General features: G+C 38.3%; 1 protein-coding gene across 1 annotated transcript in view; it reads right to left on the bottom strand.

Annotated features, from left to right (window-relative positions):
• TRPA1 (transient receptor potential cation channel subfamily A member 1) overlaps window positions 1-17,821 on the bottom strand; it is a 33,642-nt gene extending 15,821 nt beyond the window's left edge. The window contains exons 1-13 of the mRNA XM_088520317.1: window positions 17,672-17,821; window positions 15,192-15,354; window positions 14,241-14,416; window positions 12,729-12,836; window positions 11,920-12,028; window positions 11,409-11,554; window positions 10,579-10,715; window positions 8,555-8,603; window positions 4,798-4,897; window positions 3,698-3,798; window positions 2,306-2,475; window positions 2,052-2,216; window positions 503-617 (exon numbers count right to left, since the gene is read on the bottom strand). Coding sequence (XP_088376443.1) covers window positions 503-617; window positions 2,052-2,216; window positions 2,306-2,475; window positions 3,698-3,798; window positions 4,798-4,897; window positions 8,555-8,603; window positions 10,579-10,715; window positions 11,409-11,554; window positions 11,920-12,028; window positions 12,729-12,836; window positions 14,241-14,416; window positions 15,192-15,354; window positions 17,672-17,791 — 1,659 coding nt within the window. The 5' untranslated portion in view covers window positions 17,792-17,821. The remainder of the gene's footprint in view (window positions 1-502; window positions 618-2,051; window positions 2,217-2,305; window positions 2,476-3,697; window positions 3,799-4,797; window positions 4,898-8,554; window positions 8,604-10,578; window positions 10,716-11,408; window positions 11,555-11,919; window positions 12,029-12,728; window positions 12,837-14,240; window positions 14,417-15,191; window positions 15,355-17,671) is intronic.
• Window positions 17,822-18,777: the final 956 nt, after the last annotated feature.

Here is an 18,777-nt window from a genome sequence, read left to right as displayed (position 1 = left end):
AACTCAGCTGCAAATAAGAAAGGGCAATTCATTAATAGTAGTTTTGTAGCTAACAAATTGTGAGTCACAAAGAGGTAAAAGTGATGGTATCTCCAGAAACAGAAAGTCTGCATTGGATAAATCAGGAAGAGGGGCAGTCCAAATTACATCCAGATGTACTTGTATAAACAAATCCAAGCAACTCTGCAGACACAGCTTTTTAATATGAGCATTTTATTCCTTGGTATGTGCATAACAGTAAGACAATGTTTAAAGCGGTTTAGGAATCAAGTCACATTGCAAGTTACTTCTGAAAGCCTTCCCAACTCATTCAGGCTCTCCTGAGAAAAATTAAGCAACAAATGTTAACAGTGATGATGTACTGAGGTTTTAAAACTGACAAAGAAAATAGAATATTATGAATGCAATTCATAGTGAAACTGATCTCCTAATAGGGTATCACAGACATTTCCTCTAGAAGTAATAATAGACTAGAAACAAATAATATTTGGTGAATACATACCCCTTCTTCATCCACTCTGTCAGTGCATTTCACATTAGTATCCAAAATTATCTGCATTGTGCGAGTGTATCCTCCAAAGGCAGCATGGTGCAGGGCAGTCCAACCTTTATAATCACTTAGACATAGCAGGTATAAAAAATAGTAATTAAAAATGGAAAAGCTTTTCACAATTTGAAAATAAATGCAACTTCTTTTTCTCCAATATCTTTCTTTGGTATGGCCACTGCAGAGATGTCCATGTCTTCTGTTAAGTATTAAGTGATTATCAATGCACCACTCAGAAGTAAAAGGTTGAAATATTTCGGTATCTTCTCTTTGTATTTGCTCTATGATTTACACACTCTGATTGTGTCTGTTTGCACCTGTTTTCTTATATGTCTCTTTCTAATGACTGAAAAGCTTAGAATATTCTGTTATGAACACCTGGCAACATATGTAACATCCATGGCCATATTACAGAATTTTGCTTTTGAAGACAGTGAACACACACAGCAGTACAAGCACACAACTTTATTTCTATTCATATTACTTCATCTTAGTGTAATGAAACTCAATATGCTTTTCATCACATAAAATTCACCACGAACTTTTATTAGAAAATACCAATTTTAAGCTTAAGTTAGCACTAAATATATACACAGACATACATGTGTGTGCACACATGTGTGTGTGTGTGTGTGAGAGGCAGAGAGAGAGATCGATTACACACCTTAATTTTGCCAGCTTCGGAAAGAGATGGACTGGGATTCTTGACTAACCTCTATCCTTGTTGAGAAGACAAGCCTGTCTAAGAATCATGAAGAAAGGGGCTTGGCAGCAGTCCACTGAGTGGCTTCTCTGTGGTGCATAAGCTCTGAACACAGGTGACTGTCTGCTAGGGCATCTCCCCTGAACACTTAGGCCCTAGCTCCAAGATGCAGCTGCACTGTAGACTGTCCTGGATGTGGGAGCCCAGAAGCGAGAGCTCTACACTACATCTTGCAAAAAAAGAATCTAAAGTCTTAGCATTTTTGGCTCCTGGATCTGCAGCTATGGCCCTGGAAGCTTTAAAAATCCTAACAGGACATGGTCCTGCCAGTGATCTGAGGCTCTCTGACCTGAAATCAGGACTTCAGAGTGCCTGTGCAAGCTGCATGTGAGCCACCCATTCTGCCTACCCAAGCCTGTTAGTGAACCTGACATGATAATATTTCCAAAATATTTTTTTTCATCAGAGTTTACAATTCATCAAAAATGTCAGTGTTGTTCTCTCCATTCGATTCGGAGAGACCTCACTTTCGCAAGCCCTACAACCTCTGCTTTACAGCTGGCCATAATTCTGTGTGAGAGACAGAAGCAAGGCATGGCCAGCTTAGTTTTACAAAGATCTTACAAACATGGTCTTACACTTCACAAGGCCTGACACCAACTTACATATTTAATAATGTATAAATATTTTTTGACAGATATTTGTATTACTTCCCAGGTGATTAATAATTTCCCAGGCATGGATATCAAATGTAAAGTGATAACTCCTCTTTACCCTAACAAAGGAAATCTGTATACTTACCAGAGGAAAAGGGCCCCTCTCTTCAGAAGAAACTGAACTACCTTCTCATGGCCATTCTGTGCTGCCAAGTGCAGGGGAGTCATTCCCTTCTTATCACCTTCATTCAAAAGTCTTGTGTCTTTCATATCCCTTATAAGTCGCTGGCACGTATTGATGCGTCCATAGCTTTAAAAGTTTTAACATAGAAATTAATATCAATGAAATCTGAGTGGAAAAAAATGACACTGATTCATTGCCTAAGCTACACTACTCACCTGGCAGCAAAGTGTAATGGTGATTTCTTGTCCCTACTCTTAGAATATATGGAAACGTTCAGGCTGAGTAAGTTGTTTACAGAGAGGGCCACCCCTTGCCTGCAGGCATAATGCAGCGGAGTGCATCCTTCATTATCTTCATCCACTACAAGGTTCTTAATATGCTCCATCTGTTACCAAGAGAAAAACAAAAAACCACCACAAAATTGCATTCATATTGCTAACGCTCCACAGCTTCTAACAGTTCCTAACATCAGCTTTAGTATTTTTAAAATAGTACGTAAAAATATGAAAGAAGCCTTAAGTAAGGTAAATTTAGTAAGAGCGAGGATTTGGCATGTCTGCTGATTAGTGAGTCACCATTTTTTAAAAGATTTCCTGGTCAAAGAACAGAGCAACTTGCCATTCTGAGCCCTCACTGCAATACATCCACAGAATGAGTAAAACACAGGAGACTCCTAACCACACTTGGCCATTCACAACCATAACAGGCACTGCTGTCAGCTGTATGTGGCACAGCTGTCAGGCACTATCAGGGTTCTGCTTTATAACTGCATTTCTCTTCCTCTTCTTCATTTCCCTGTCGTTCTACCCCTCTGGTCACTCACTGTCTTATGCATAACCTTTCTTATAAAGAACTGAGATCCATCCCAGTCGGCTCCACTCCTTTGTCTGAATTTTTAGAAGAAGATTACAAAGTCAATGCAGTCACTAGATCAAAAATCTCCGTTTAAAATTTGATTCACAAAATCTACTGAAAAAGGGAGGTTAAATCCATTCTGAATTACTAACTGAAGTACTAACCCTGTCCAGATTACAGTGGATGCCATTACATCATTTTTATTTGATTCCCATTAAAGATGCTATTCCCAGTACTCTGAATGATAGAAAACTTCTATCCTTCAAGTGAGTTGGAGCTCTAGCAATATGAATACTTTACCTAAGCACAGCCAAATGTTTGAAAACTATTTTCAAACAAAATCAAAGACTTCATTACAGTTTAAGCCACGGATAATTGCAGCAGAACAGGCTGTAAACTATGCAAGCCCTGGAGTTTGAGTGCAAACGGGCACCTCCCCTAGCTTTACTGCATGCAGACTGGGAGAGTAAAAGTGAAAAATTCTCTATTATATTGTCTACCTCTTGAGCTATTCAATCTGCCAACAGCAAAATAATTTATGGGGTTATTCCTTTGCCTGGCAATAAGAAAACTGTATTACTGGCTTTGAAATGTTTTCATGAGAGATATGCACCTGTTCAAACTATTTTCTGGGACACTGGGTAAGCAAAACGAATCTTTTACAACCATTCCAAAAAGAGGGAAAGTAGTTGTCTTTCTCTTCTATTTTCTAATAATGGTAACTGAAGGATACAAACTGATGCTCACTGTACCTGCAGAAATTTCTCATTGAGATGCTGCAATCCTCCAGGCTGCAATACCGTCAAATGCAGGAAATTCCGACCCAAATGATCTTTTAATGATACGTTTGCTCCTAGATAAATAAGAAAACAAATAACAGGAGTTTCAAAACTGCTGGCCTCTGGCATTGATTGATATTATTCAATTATTAGTGAACAAATCTATGAAATAAATATTTCAAGTCAATACTATGATGCATCACTTTATCACAAAAGATTACTCTTCTCGGTGTGATTTCATCATTATCTCACACATGTACGATACCACATCTCACTAGAGCACTAAGATTTACCCATGGCCCTTGTACTTAAGGGTACTGAGCTCCCACAAATCTCAACATGATTTAAAGATGCAGATGACCACCACTTTTACTGTTCACTCCCAATCACACTGTCTCAATGATGTTTTACTACATTCAAAATCACTGTTATTTTATGTGGCAGTTATTTGAGTTAATTATTCATAGAAACATTTTATATAAAGCAACCAGAAATGAGTGAATTTTTGCCAGCTGGAAAAAAAAGTCTTAACAAAGTCCTTCATCTTGTTACTATGTTAAAACTTTTTTAAGAAGATAAAAACACTAACAAATTAAATTATGTTAATAACAAGAAAATATACCAAGTTTAGCTTACACCACACATATGGCAATTGAAAAAGAAAGCTCAAACCTTGTGAAGATATAATATAGTAATAATAGTATTAATGATAAAAACCAATACTGATTACTGCTGACAAACATGGCTCTGTATTTATTCCACCATGGAGAGCTCCTAAGGAACACAGGGATGGAGCGCAAGTGCCACCTGCACCTTCAGGAGGCAGGGGCTGACAAAGTCTATACTCTTTTCCATAGTCTGTTCACTCTACATGAAAAGGGGTGAAATCACCATCCTAATTCTTCCTTTATCTTCAGGGCTACCAGCACATAACAGCTGCTTACTTGAGTTGTTCCTGGACTACATGCTGAGGTGTTGAATTGAAATTAACAGAAAAATTAGATGTAGGGTTTTAACAGGTGTAAACTTTGCTCAAATGAAGTGTATCATCATTGGTGTATATTCTTTTGTACCTTTGGAGAGCAGTAAATTCACAATTTTCCATGACGCACAAGAAGTAGCCAACAGAAGGGGGGATCGACCTTCTATGTCAACACTATCAATATTTGCTCCCTGCAACAGAAAATTTCAAGTTTTTCAAGAAAAACAAATTTTAAAGGGTGCTGAACTTTATAAATATTGCAGAATTATAGGTATTCTTAGGCAAGTCCAGATTAAATAAATTGAATGAACACATCTTTATATACAAAAAGCATGTTTTTTAAACTATCAGCCACAGTGTAGTCATCTGAATTCATATTTGCACACCTATGTAACAGTGGCCTACTTCTACATATACTGACTGTGCGCCTGGTGAGCTTTTATTGCTATACTTTGACATGCATTTATTTTTCTTTAAGTATATAATCCTGATTTGAAAATAATGGAAAAGTAACAAAATTACAGCTCTTTTGAATGATGTGCTCTTACCTAACAAACTATTATCAGAATAAGACACTTCGGAACCACTGTACTAACATATACAAACACTGTTCTACCAATTCAGTAACTAGCATGTTTTAACCTGAATTGTTTGATATATCCTCTTTTCTTTTGCCAAAATGAACTGAACCAGCCAAGTTGTTTTTGACCACAAAGTAGTTGTATCAACAGCATATTTTTATTATTCAAACCTAAAGGTTTTGAAATGACTTATTTGGCTTAAGGAAAGCACAAGGGCTGGAGGGAATGGAATACTACAGCAAAAGCTCAGTTTTGCTGTTTTGCCTGTTTTTGCATGAGGTGCATGTTGCCAAGCCAACACATCACTATGATCATACCAGTAACACACCACAATCATAAATCTGCATCCATCAGCCCCATGAAGATGAGCTAGCAAAATGAGTTAACAAAAAGTGTATTTTATGATGTTTTAGATACTGCTTTGTTGTGGGGGTTTTTTGGGTTTTGTTTGTTTGTTTGTTTGTTTTGTTTTGTTTTGTTTTTTCTAGAAATTGAGCTGTAAGACTAATTGGATGAGGCTATCAAAGTATATAACAAAATCTGTTTTATTTCACATGTTATCCAAAGATCACTGAAAGGCTGCTGGCAGCTTCTCCATTAACCTGCATAGTATTTGGGTCAAGCTCTAAATCAAACGAGAATTAACTATACTCATGATCAATATTTACTTTGTAGGATAATAAAACCTGCAATAATAAGAAATATGCAGTAAATGGTCAATGATTACTTCTCCATAGAGAACAGGAAGCTTCTAGTGTATGCTGATGAAATGCTTGAGTGTAACCCACACAGAATTCATTTTCCCACTTACTCTTCTAGAAAGTAGCCATCCTGTGAGAAATGTTCTTATTCATCAAAAGAACAAACAGGGACCCTCTCTCCAAGTAGCTCATTCATTTCAGTGAACATAAGGGCAGTGATTTACAGTTAATAGCATAATCTTATAATCACTTCCTCTCTAGCTAGTATTATTCAGTGCTCAGCAAAATGAACTCAGAAACATTCATCACATATTAGCACAACAAGAAGCATCTCATATACTGACACAAATATTTATGATATGGCTGAGTTAACCATTTATAAGTTTAGCTTCTGAACTTCTTTTACTTTTCATTTATACATTTACATATATATGAATCAAACACAAATAAACAGACATATAAATATAATATGCAAAAACTGTAAATACCAACTAGTACTTATACAAATTTAATCTTCTGTTATGCTTTATTGAAACGGAACAGAAAAAAGGAAAATATAACGCCTGAAAAGAGGCAAAAATGTATAAAAGTATTACTCAATTAGTTTGAAGAATCACACGTATCAAGAGAATTTACGAAGCGAAACAATCTTCAAGAGATGTGAGCTCAGGAAGCAGCAGACATGTCAAGACTTAATTGTCCACAATGCACAAAAAATACTAAAAGATTCAAAGAAATAGCTAACATACTTAAGCTGTAACACTCCTCTGATTTTCCTATCTTAACTCTTTTTTCAATAACACACATAACCTGCACGTACAGTTGCACTGCTTGTGTGCACAGACGCACACACTATATACATAAATAGCAACTGGGGTGAAGACCACAATGCCATTAGTTGTTAATATTGTGCTTCATTTGAATACCTAACTACAAATACAGATTTTTATTCCCACTATTTTAAAGCTTCGGTTCACCTAGCTGACAAATATTAAAGGACATCTGTGTAAGTCATTGAAACAACAGCATCTGCATAGCATTTCACATACTCTGTCACATACTCTGTGAAATGCTATGCAGAGGCCATAGCACCAAAAATGGTGCAACTGAGATATAAAAAGTTTACCAGAAAATATGTTTTAACATAGATAATTTTGTACATATTTTCTGGAAGAGCTAGTAATAGTCTATCCATCTAGAATGACTTTTATCATCATAAACAAAAGTGCCAAAAAACGACCATAAAGTACATTACTTATGAGCTAATGTGCATCAAATGCACATATCTAAAGCATAAAATAAATACATTTTGTCCTTTACTAAAACCAGAAAGCCATTCTGAACGGACATTTGCCATTCTTTTTAAGCAGTAAAATCACTGCCAGGGTCTATCCACCTTTCCTGTCTCACTCTGAAGTGCTTTTTCCCTACAGCAGTGGATGATGCCGAGTGATCCTGCCGGAGTTCGGGAGAGGCGGCAGCACAGGTAGCATGTGCTGCACCCCACTGACTCTGACTGCCATTTTTTAATCTATTCCCGGGTCAAATAAAAACAGCCCTGAAGCTTCAAACATACTTCATATGGAAAGTCAAACAAACTTTCAACATGGGTTCCTTTCTATGAAAGAGGCCAAAATCTTTAAAGAACACGTTTGTTCTTTGCGAATGGATTGTAAAAGACTTTTCTCTAACAGTTTGTGCACACAAGCCTTCACACGCAAAAACTTTTGTCTGCATTTCTCAGGTAATAATGTCTGCAGATGGGTTATTTTTTCGGACAAGTTTCAGCAGTCAAACAACACCAGCTAACATTTGGTAATGCACTAAAAATACGCACAACATCCAGTTCTGACTAAATCAAATCCCTTTAACAGAGTTCCTTAGAAAAGCAAAATTTTATGCAGAAGAGAACATTTCTAATATTTTTGGCAAGAAATTAAGTAAAAACTGACATAAAATGGAAAAGTTCCATTGGCTTCTGAGATTTTCCTGAACACCCTCGGAGCCAGGCATGTAATGGCAGTATGAACCCTAATAACCGGGGCTAATGAACACTTTTAGAGTAGCCAGCAGCATCTCAAGTCACATTTTTTCTTTTCCTCCACAATTACTAAGTGAAGAAATATAACTAAACTATATAGAGAGTAAAAAATACTTCTAGATCAGGCACAAAGCTCAATATATGGCTATGTGACCCAGAAGAAACAGACGTACATACACTAGAGAAAGTATTTCTTTCTGTGAAAAGTAGGTTAAACTCACTGCATGTTTAACACTCATTTCATTTACATAGTTCATACCCTAAACGTGAGGATGACTGATTTTGCATAGCTGATAAAAAAATTTTTATGAGACCTTTCGCAGTAAAACAAAAATGCAGATTTTCATCCTTTGTAATCATGGGATTTTGTTATGAAGCCAAAATTACCACTGTTATTTCATATATACATAGATCTCTCAAAACCTATACCTGAGAAAATATTCTCCTTTATGAATTTCTCTATGCAGATCTGTAAGAATAGACAGCAATAACCGCTATAAACATGTTGTTTGATTAAATATTTACCATTGAAATCAAATATTCCGCCAGTTCGTAATGATCAAACAATGCTGTCCTGTGGGGAAAAAATGCAAAAATAGATTACAATTAGAATGGACAATGAGTTTTCAAAGTAAAAGTCAGTAGTTTTTCCAATTGCTGAAGTTTTCAGTATTTTCAAATAAGCACCTTTTTATTACAACAGAAAAAGAGTGATATAACTTACCACATATTTTTTTAACAACATACTGTTTCCATTCTTGTTATTCACTTTTTGTGTCAGATCTTTTGCTGTGTCACACAACATCAATATAGAATTTTACAAACTTCAGACTCAATTTGTTCCATGCAGGCCTAGAGTCTCAAATCAATTTCACTAATCCAATCACCAAAAAAAAATTCTACATACATTCCTAAAGCCAGGGCTAAGATTGTAATAACTCGGCTAAATGTGTATCAGACTGTGACAGGAATTTCCACTCCAAAAATAAGAAAAAAAAATATACTGCCTGATAAAAATGATGGTGACATTTCTTAATTTTCCTGCTAAGTTTCAACAATGAAGTTCACAATGAGCAACACAGCAGTACAGTGCCAAGGTTATTCTGTACCTTGAAGATAACACTTCCCTGAGCACCACTGGAAGTAATAACACAGCATACACTACAGCTGGAAGCAATTACTCAAAAGATGGTCTTTAATAATAAAGGCATGGTTCCACATGGGTAGACACACCTCCAGTATCTACAGTGGGCCTCTCCAGTCACGTCATGCATAAATATGGAGGGTTTCACACACTCCCAAAGAAATTCCAAGGGGTCTGAACAGAAGGCAAAAGCATTTTACAAAAACTCAGACAGAAACATGACATGAGGAATGCGACTGAATCATGTCCAGCCTATATGTTTCTTCACTGCTCTCACCAAGATGAAGTTCCTCCTTAGTTTAATTATATTCTAAGAGATTCAGATGACTTTCTGAAATTCTTGATTTTTTCTGTTTCACAGCTATAGGGAGCAAAAAGTATCATTCATGATTGTCCAGAACTTTTTCCTAGGACAATCATTTCCATAGTTATGATGGCCAGACACCTAGTAGGTTGCGAGGCTCCAACATGTTTGCCCAATTTTCTTTGGTGCTGTCATCACATGGTTTTCAGCAGTGTTTTACCGCTGTAACATTTCCAAATGCACCTAGTCTTTAGATTAACTTTCCAACACACCCCACTTCAAATGCCTTCATTGACTATAAATTATTCCATTTTAGCCCCACTATACAAAGCACAAGCGTAACTACTGCCTCCAGGTTTCTACTATTTATTTTATATTGTAAATCTCTTTGTAGAGTAACAATGCAAAATTATTGCACTCTATTTAAGGTCACTGCTTACACAGTGTCTTTCTTGCAATCTTTCTTGCAAAAATTCATACATGATGAGATAAACAACTTTCCATAAAGCAGGCAGACAACACATCTATGCGCCTTTCTCTTACAGAAGACTAGGAAAACTCTACCACAGTTTTTGCTCTCATTTCAATAGATGTTAAAAGCTAGAAGGTTGTTACACACACACACAACCTTTGCAGGCTATCATCTACCTTTACCTGATCCGGAACTCTATGATTAAAAAAAACAAAGATTACTGTTGATATATTTTTTTTTCATCTTCTGGAGAATATAGGCCCAGTTACATGATGTTTAATGCCCACTTGTTCCACAGCGTTCAAAGATGCTGATTCACCTACTAATTCTTTACTAGATTAAATTTTCAGTAAACGTTCAGCGATTCCTAGGCATAGTTCTGAGATAACCAGATCATATCATTTTGATTTTTATCTCAGCACAAAATCTTTAATATTTTGACCAAATTACTGTCTGCTTTGTGTGTTACTAAGATTATCTCTCACTCCACAGAAAAGTTCCAACACACGTGGAAGGTCTCCCACTTGTTATTTACTTTATACAAATATGTTATATAGTATAACTGGATGCTGTTAAAATGGTGGGACTAGTTAGGGACATCCTGGTTCACAATTTATAAATTCTCCTACCTGTGAAGCAGTGTTTCCTTATTGCCATCCACAGCATCAATGATAGATTCCTCACCAGCATAGGATGACATCATTAACTTGACAATCTCGGTTGCTCCTTGAGTGGCAGCAAAATGCAGCGCTGTGCATTTTTCGTTCTGTGCACGGGACAAGAAAACAACATCTGGACATTGCCTAAGTTCCAACCTATTAAATATGCTAGTGATCTAGCCCAAGATCCTAGTTGTCTATATTTCTACACAATTATTTTTAATATTCTTAACTTTTCTGGTACTATATTAGATGTCTCCCTTAAATATTCCCTGCAGATTTATTATAAGTAGCTTGGTGTAATACATTATTGAACAATCATAAACTAAAATAATGTATCGTAAAAATTATTAAACAGTTAATGATTGGAACAAGATTTGCCAGAGCAAGGTGTCATTCAGCTAGATGGGACAAACTAGCTTTGGAATGTGCCTGAGGGATTTTATCCTTGTGCATTTCAGGAAATGCTTCCCTGAATGAATTGGATTACAGGTCAAGGCATCTTCACATCCCATTTCTAAGGATGGATGCTAGCAGGTGTATTGGAAGGAGCTTGTGAGCACGGGGAGCACTGAGCAACACTTGTCCATACTGCCCTCCCAGCCCCTATCAATTTATGACTCAAGACTATCAGAGCCACGGAGCATCATCTCTTTGTACTTGCCAGATGTAGGTGGCTTTTTCTTTCATGCATTTTCCCAATTGCTTTTTGAACCCATGCCAGCTTTGCAAACCCTCTGCATTCTAGATAGCTCGTGTAAAGAAAGCAAAACTTTGTTTCACTCCGCTGCCCATTTTACCTGTTTTAGATCAATTTGGGCTCCAAATTCAATGCACATTTTGATCATTTCCAAATCTCCACTTTGAACTGCCAAATGGAGGGGACTGCACTTCCCATTATTGGTAAAATTTATGTGAGTTTTAGCAGAGTGACCTAATTCTTCACCTGAGAGATGAAAGAAAATGTAAAATTTTAAGTAAGAACAAGGTAACATAAAATACTAAGGTTTTAAAAAATTAGTATTTTAATTTAGGAATAACATTTCCCCCCTCAATATAAGAACATTTCACACCTATCATTAAACAATGAATGGGTACACATTTAGGAAGCCAGTTAAGCTGTTGCTGCAATCCCAGGAAAGTGACTCAAGCAAATAATTTTGCCCATGGGAACAGCTGTGTTAACTTCTTGCAAGTTCAGTCACATATGTAAGTGCTTCCTTGTGCAGCTCTTTGAGAGGTAAAGCAGAAAACTGGCAATGTTATTATAAATACTAAATCTCATCAACTGATTTGGGACAAATTATTTACCTTTTTTTAAGAGAATTTCCATACATGTTTTTGCACCTGAAAATGCAGCTGCATGGATAGGCATACATCCCGTTTTGTTTGCTTTACATATTTTCCCTCCATTTTCAATCTGAAAAACAATCCTTAGATGTAGCTTAAAGTGATACAGAAAATTCTGACTACTAAACACATTGTCACAGATACAGTTTCTATTGTGTCCTTTTTTAAAAAGTACATGCATTTTAAAATTTATAATCATTTTTTTCACAACACAGACAGGACTTAGAAGTCCGATAAACAAGTAAAGGAGGTCATGTATCGGTGTTTTTTTTTCCTACAGTTTTCAAAATCACAAGATCTCAGTTTTGCAAAATACATTTCTCAAAATATACACACCTCAAAAAGCCTAAGAGTTTCTGGCACTGTTTTTTCAAGTAAATTATAATCATTTCATTAACAAAACTTCTTCAGGCTGTTTTAGAAGTGTGTAAGTGAAAGCATGAATAAAGAATGGCATAGAGAAAAATAAAACACTTTAATGTAGGAAAAATATACTTTTTTTGAGCTTTAAATCATTATTATTTTTCCCAAGAGATGCTCCCTTTACATAATGGACTGTGGTAATACAGCAGTAACCACTGAACATTTATCTGCAGTACAAACATCTCAGGAAATAAAAAGCAGCACACTACGTAAAGCACTGTAAATATTAAGCCCTTGATTTGCATGCAAGTTTCCCTCACTAAACCAAGAGAGAATACAGGAACAGAAGAACATTGTGTCAAGATAAGCAGAGCCATGTTAAAAGGCAACGGATAGTTTATACCTACCAGGAGTGTCAGTGCTTCAGGGTTATCCTTGTAACACGCTACAATTATAGGTGTGTTGCCTGCTTCACCTTCCAGATTAACATCTGTACTGCTATGCTGGACTAAAATCTGAATGTTTAAAACAACACTGAGTCAAGCATAAGCCAAACACAACAACAAAAGCCTATTCCATTACTGCTGCTGTTTGCCACACATAGTTGCTCCTATCATGACTTGTTCTATTTGCACACCAGCAGCCCACACAAGGCAGAGGAGGAACAAAATGATTTAGATTTTAGATTTAATGAAAACAGGGGCCCTTACAGCCTTGTATTCCTAACGTGAGCCCTCTGTTTACAGCCAACACTGAGCTACCAGTGTTACCAAGCATCACAACAACTGCTTCCATGGTATTTTTGGGAAGGGATTATACGAATAACCACACTGCACCGTGTATTTATTCCTCTATCTAGATATTTATGCTTTTTTTTTTTTTTTTCTGTTTCAGCAATTCCAAGGAATTTAGTGCACTGGAAAAATGGCATGTTTTAATCACTCTTGGGCAATCTGACAACAGAAACCAAAGGAGAATTCACTTGAATAAACAACATAGCAGAGAAGAAATGAGAGGATATATTCTGTCAAGGGCAGAGCTCTAAAATAATCCAAATCCCGAATGAATAACTTTATTAGTCTAAACTGACTGTAAATTTGGACTTGGTAGAAGATTTGAGAACCACGAGATCATTCAATGCTGGCAGTCTCTAAAATAATTCTAATTTTTTCAATACAGAGATATCTTTCTCCTTCTTGTACTTAGATGCATTAGCGAAAGAGACAAAAGTAAAAAATGAGCTGCTGTGGTGTTAAGGTTAGATTAACCTAGTTGATTCAAGAATTTTACAAGTTCTAAAATGCCAGACAGTTACCTAAAATGGAATGCAAGTTTTCTCACTATGTTTACTCAGATGATGAAAAATACTTTGTTTAAAATTACAGTGCTTTTTCTATTTTACATGTTTCAAAATAGACACCCTAGTAATGATTTCGTCACAACTTCTTCTCATTCTTTTACATTTTTTATTGAATAATGGCAAAATCAAAGCAGAAAAGTTATTAAAATATTTTTAAGAGCTATGCTTTCTGATTAAAACCCACTAAAATAAATAAAACACTAACTTATTTGTTTCACAATTATTTTTGATAGTTCTGTGACTCTCTGTGCAATTTAAATGAAAGCTTTCAGAACGAAAACAGTTAAAATACCAAAATATGTACTTAAATTTTAAGTACATTAAGTTTATTGCTAGGACTATTACAATGGCACACCTATCAATATCTAAATCAATAAGTTATTTCTTATTTGCTGAGAACACACAAGCCTCCCTATAAGCACCGTACATCCTACTTGTTCCACAAAGCACACGAGGAGCTACGCCCAGGACACAGCCATATAACCAAGTCCTTGGGGTCCTGCATGCAGTTGGCGAGCCACTTATCAAGTTCGTTTACTTACGTGAACTTCAGACTTACCTTAACAATTTCATTATGCAGGGACTGCACAGCCATATGCAAGGGTGCCATCATATTGGAGTTGAGAATATTCGGATTGGCTCCTCTACCGAGGAGTAAACTAACGCTTTCCACCTGGTTCTTCTTCGTGGCCCAGTGCAGTGGTGTATTCCCAGAAGAATCCATCACATTTAATACTGGCTCAAAGGAGAGAGAAGAAAAAAAAACACACACAAAGCAAAGCTGTCAAATGTTCTCATCATACTGAAAAAAAGAATGTTTTCAACTGAAGTTTTACTCTGGATTATTGAACTGCTTGAAGTGAAAAATGAAGAGGCCCTCTCTGATGCAGCCAGGCTGCGGGTCACAGGCACTGTCACATTCAACTTATTGTGCCCAGAACAACATATTGTTTAGAGAAAATGTTCTATTAGACGTACGGGTATATTGAAATACAGTGAAAAGGCTAGGAAATACCAATAAAGCCTTTTGTTAGATTGTCTCAAATTATAATAGTGGAAAGATCAGAGGGGTACAACAACTGTCTTATTTCTTCCTCGATATTTTACTTCCTGTTTTTTCTTTTTTTTTTTCCAAAAATCTTGATTTTCTTCTTTGTTTCTTCTCTTTCACATTTTTCTTTGAATTTGCAGCTATTGCTTTAATGGCCATACTGAAGAAGTGAGTCCAAATAACTCAAATGAGAAATAATAAATAACCGGTCGCAAATTATTAGATGACTGAAAACCAAATCTTTTCTGATTCACTTAACACCATAGAGGTAAATCAGTACATGTTGATGGGAAGTTGGTCTGGTCTATACATATAATCTGAGTTTCAAAATTGGAGATGACCTTCAACAAATACTCTGCAGAATTAATAAACTGAAAAAAAAGTTCTTCAGGCTGAAAATTATTTTGATTTTATGAACTATTTTATTTAACAGAATAATTAAGTCCAATAATATAGTACCTTCACAGGAAGAATCATCCATGATCATCTGCATTAATTCTATTTGACCTCCTTCTGCAGCATGATGCAGGGGGGTAGCATTTAATTCATCCACTTTGGTAAGCCCAGAACGATTCTTCTTAATGAAGCTCCGCAGCCTGCACGCACTTCCGTCTGAAATCACCTATTTTGGATACAAATATTCTCATTTTTATATTTTCCTAACAGACAAGATGTTAGTAGTGTGTGGCCGATGGCAGTTCAGCACTCTGTAATTCTCCCTCAGCTCTGCAGTTTTCACAGAGAAGCACCCAGTTAAGCGAAACACAGCAAAACACAGATTGATTCTATGGATTGCAAAGGCACATCTCCAGGTAAAGAAAACAGCAAAATTAACAAAAATGAAAATGATCTTGTATCCTTTATTTTGATTTCTGTAGCGGGATCAGGATCCTCCCTCCACCACAAGAAATCCAAAGAAATCAACCAAGCAAATTTGTCACTTGCATTTTTCATTCCCTCTGCAGCTATGGCCCAGTCAAATGAATTCAGCGAAGAGAAAAAATGAATAATCTTGGTAATTTCCTCCTCTAAACCTTTCTAATGAGACTGACAGTATGAGCAATGCTATTGAGTTCAGCCCTTGGGGCTCTATGATGTTCCACACATCAGGGCAAGCCACAAATCCTTTAATTTACAGCACTACTCCAAGTGTGTCCCATGGGCTAATCCTCAGCCTGAAACAACCACGGTCTGTGTCGTATAATGTAAAACACCTTCTGACTGCTCAGCCCCCTGCACCTTCTGCTGCATTTTGTGACCACAGCACGCTCTGGAAAACCTTCTCATTCTTATGATGGGAAGTTCTCCTAGTTGCTTTACTACAGCATTTCAAAAAGCATCGTTGTTAATGAGCAAAAGAGAGAGAAGGAGCGATTGCAATGCAATGAGCAGGAAATCTCAAAACAAGTTATTAAAAAGATCAAAAGGGAATAAAAAAAGAAGAAAAATAATTCAACATAACAAAATGTGAAACAAACCTTCCCGAACAGAAGTAAGGAAGCAAAGCAAGGAAAAAAAGGAAATCCCCTAAATCACTGTTCTCTCCTCAACTGCCAAAAGAACAAAACTTTGGTCTCCAGTGTCTCTCAAGCCATAAAAATGTCAGTTTTTGCTTTCATTAAGTGAACATACAATATGGAGCTGCTCATGTTAAACTTCTTTCTGCTAACTAGTCCCACTGACCGCAGTGAGATTACTCATGCGAACAGTGTTACAAACGTTTCCAAATATTTAGAAGATTGGGGCCAAACACATGGATAGCATCCGCTTCAAAAGTACAGTCAGAAGATGCTGACAGAAAACAGGTGGTATCACCGCTAAAAGGGTATTTAATGAGTCAACAGTCATAATAATGACGTCTATTATGTACACAAATATCCACACATTTCATACCCACCATAAAGGAAAACATTTTACAGCCCTATATATGTGCACACAATATCTTTTATCCTGTCTTTTATTCTAACTTGATTCTAACTGTAATGAATTTTAAATCTTTTCATTGATTTAAACCAGATTCTGCCACTAATTACATCGGAATTTTTTGTTAACATTAAGAAAAAATGGGGCCAAAGCTTTGTACAATGATAACTTTTACTAACACCACCAATGAAGAAGATATTTTAGAAAACACTGCTGTGTTTCCCTACCAAAATAATAAGGGAAGAAATCCACTAGGTTTTCTCAGTGCCTTCAACTTCTGGAAGAGCAAAGCAAGGGATTTTGAACGAGAGCAGCTCCCCTGTGTTTTATCCGCATGGTCCCACGGTGGCAGATTACCCACCAAAGTGACACTCATGTGACACAGAAGAGCTGCTGCTCACAACCACATCTGGCCGCACGTACAGAAAATGAGGCTGGAAACGACCTGGAGGGGTCACCAATCCCATCCACATTGGCACATTTGCTTGGTCTGGTCTTAAAAAACTCTGAAGTTGCCCAACGTCTTCCCTTGCTTAATTATTCCCAGCTACAAAACAGTTTTAAAATGCTTTCCCCGTGCCCACGCTTGTTGTCCCTATGCAAATGCATCATTCCTTGTCCTGCACGGACTTGGGAACGGATTACATCTTTCTGGGGGTCAATGTTGTATTTACAGATCACAACAGCATCTCCCTTTCAGCTCATGGCAGCCCCAGCTCCTTCAGATTTCCCTTCTGGGACATTTTGCCCAGATTCCGGCTCACTCGCGCTGCTCGTCTTTGGAGAGCCCCGTCCGAGATGGCTGCCACCTCCCCACCCGCCACGCGCTCCAGACACCCTCGTCCATGCGACGACGACGCCACTTCACGTGGCACCTCCGGGCCCATCTCCCACCCTCCGGCCGCCCTTCCCGCGGCGCGAGGAAGGACAGATCGAGGAGGGACCGATCCCACCGCCCGTCCTCCCGGCGCCCCCTCTGCCCCGGCGGCTCCCGCCGCGCGGCCCCCCGCACGCACCTTGAAGACGTCCTGCGAGGCGACCGAGGCGGCGTCCGCCTCGCACACGACGCCCTGGTACGAGCTGGCCGCCGCCGCCTTCTCCCGCGAGCGGCAGAGCCGCAGCAGCGAGCGCTTCATGGCGCCCGCCCGCGCCGCTGCCCGCGCCGGCTCCGGCTACCTGCGGGAGAGGCGAGAGAGCGCGCTGAGGCGGGAGGCGGGGAAGGGCGGGCGGAGGGGCCGCCCGAGGCGGCGGCGCTGCCGCTACCGCCCGCCCCTCGCCGCGCCGGGCAGCGGCGCCGCCGCGGCCGCGGTGGCTTCCGCTGAGGGAAGCGTCGCGCGGCGGGGCGGGAGGAGAGCAGAGGAGGAGCGGGAGGGGGTCCCAGCCTCGCCGTGCCGGCACCGGAGCGAAAAAATGAAAAATAGACAAGAAAATCCCCTCAACTTCGCTAGTCCGAGCGGCGAGAGCGGGTTGGGGCTCCTCGGGGAGCTGCGCGGGTGCCGGAGCGGCCGCCGCGGGCTGCGTATTTGGGAACCGACCTCGGAACATCGTTAACTGAAAAAAATATATAAAAGAAAAACCCTACCATGAGGGCAGCTCAAACGCGAAAAAAAAAAAGTTAAAAAAAAATTTAAAAAATGCAAACATGCAGTCACAAACACCTGTTGCAAACTGTGAGAGGAAAAAAAGTGTTTGGGGCGTGCTTAGTCCCTTAGGGCAACTTTTTTATTTGTTTATTGTTTTTTCTTGTCTATTGTTTTTCTGATGAGGGCTGATTTAAACCTGTTTTGTAACCTTAAAATGCTGAATTTTCCGTGGAGTTATTTTGCATTGAGACAAGTTTTCTTATTAATAATTTTAGAAATTGTTTTATCAGAAAAAGATATTAAAAGCCTGAGCTTCCTTATCATGACTAGGTATTTCAGAGGGTTAATGGCCACAGCCGCTCTAAGCCAGTCATTCTTGATGCGTCTTTAATGGGCTCGTTTGTAATTCAGGAGCTCTAATGGTCACTGAATTTCCTCTGACATTTCATTACCGCATACCAAACCTTGTGGGATCCCTCTCCAGCTACCCACCGTCAGCTTTGTTTTTGCTCATTCTGAATAATTCTGCGACTCCTTCC

This window comes from Tinamus guttatus, unplaced genomic scaffold (assembly GCF_059628265.1).
Source record: "Tinamus guttatus ecotype Peru unplaced genomic scaffold, ASM5962826v1 Tinamus_guttatus_pri_ptg000086l, whole genome shotgun sequence".
NCBI classification, from domain to species: domain Eukaryota; kingdom Metazoa; phylum Chordata; class Aves; order Tinamiformes; family Tinamidae; genus Tinamus; species Tinamus guttatus.
This window is presented reverse-complemented; position numbering and strand designations above follow the sequence as displayed.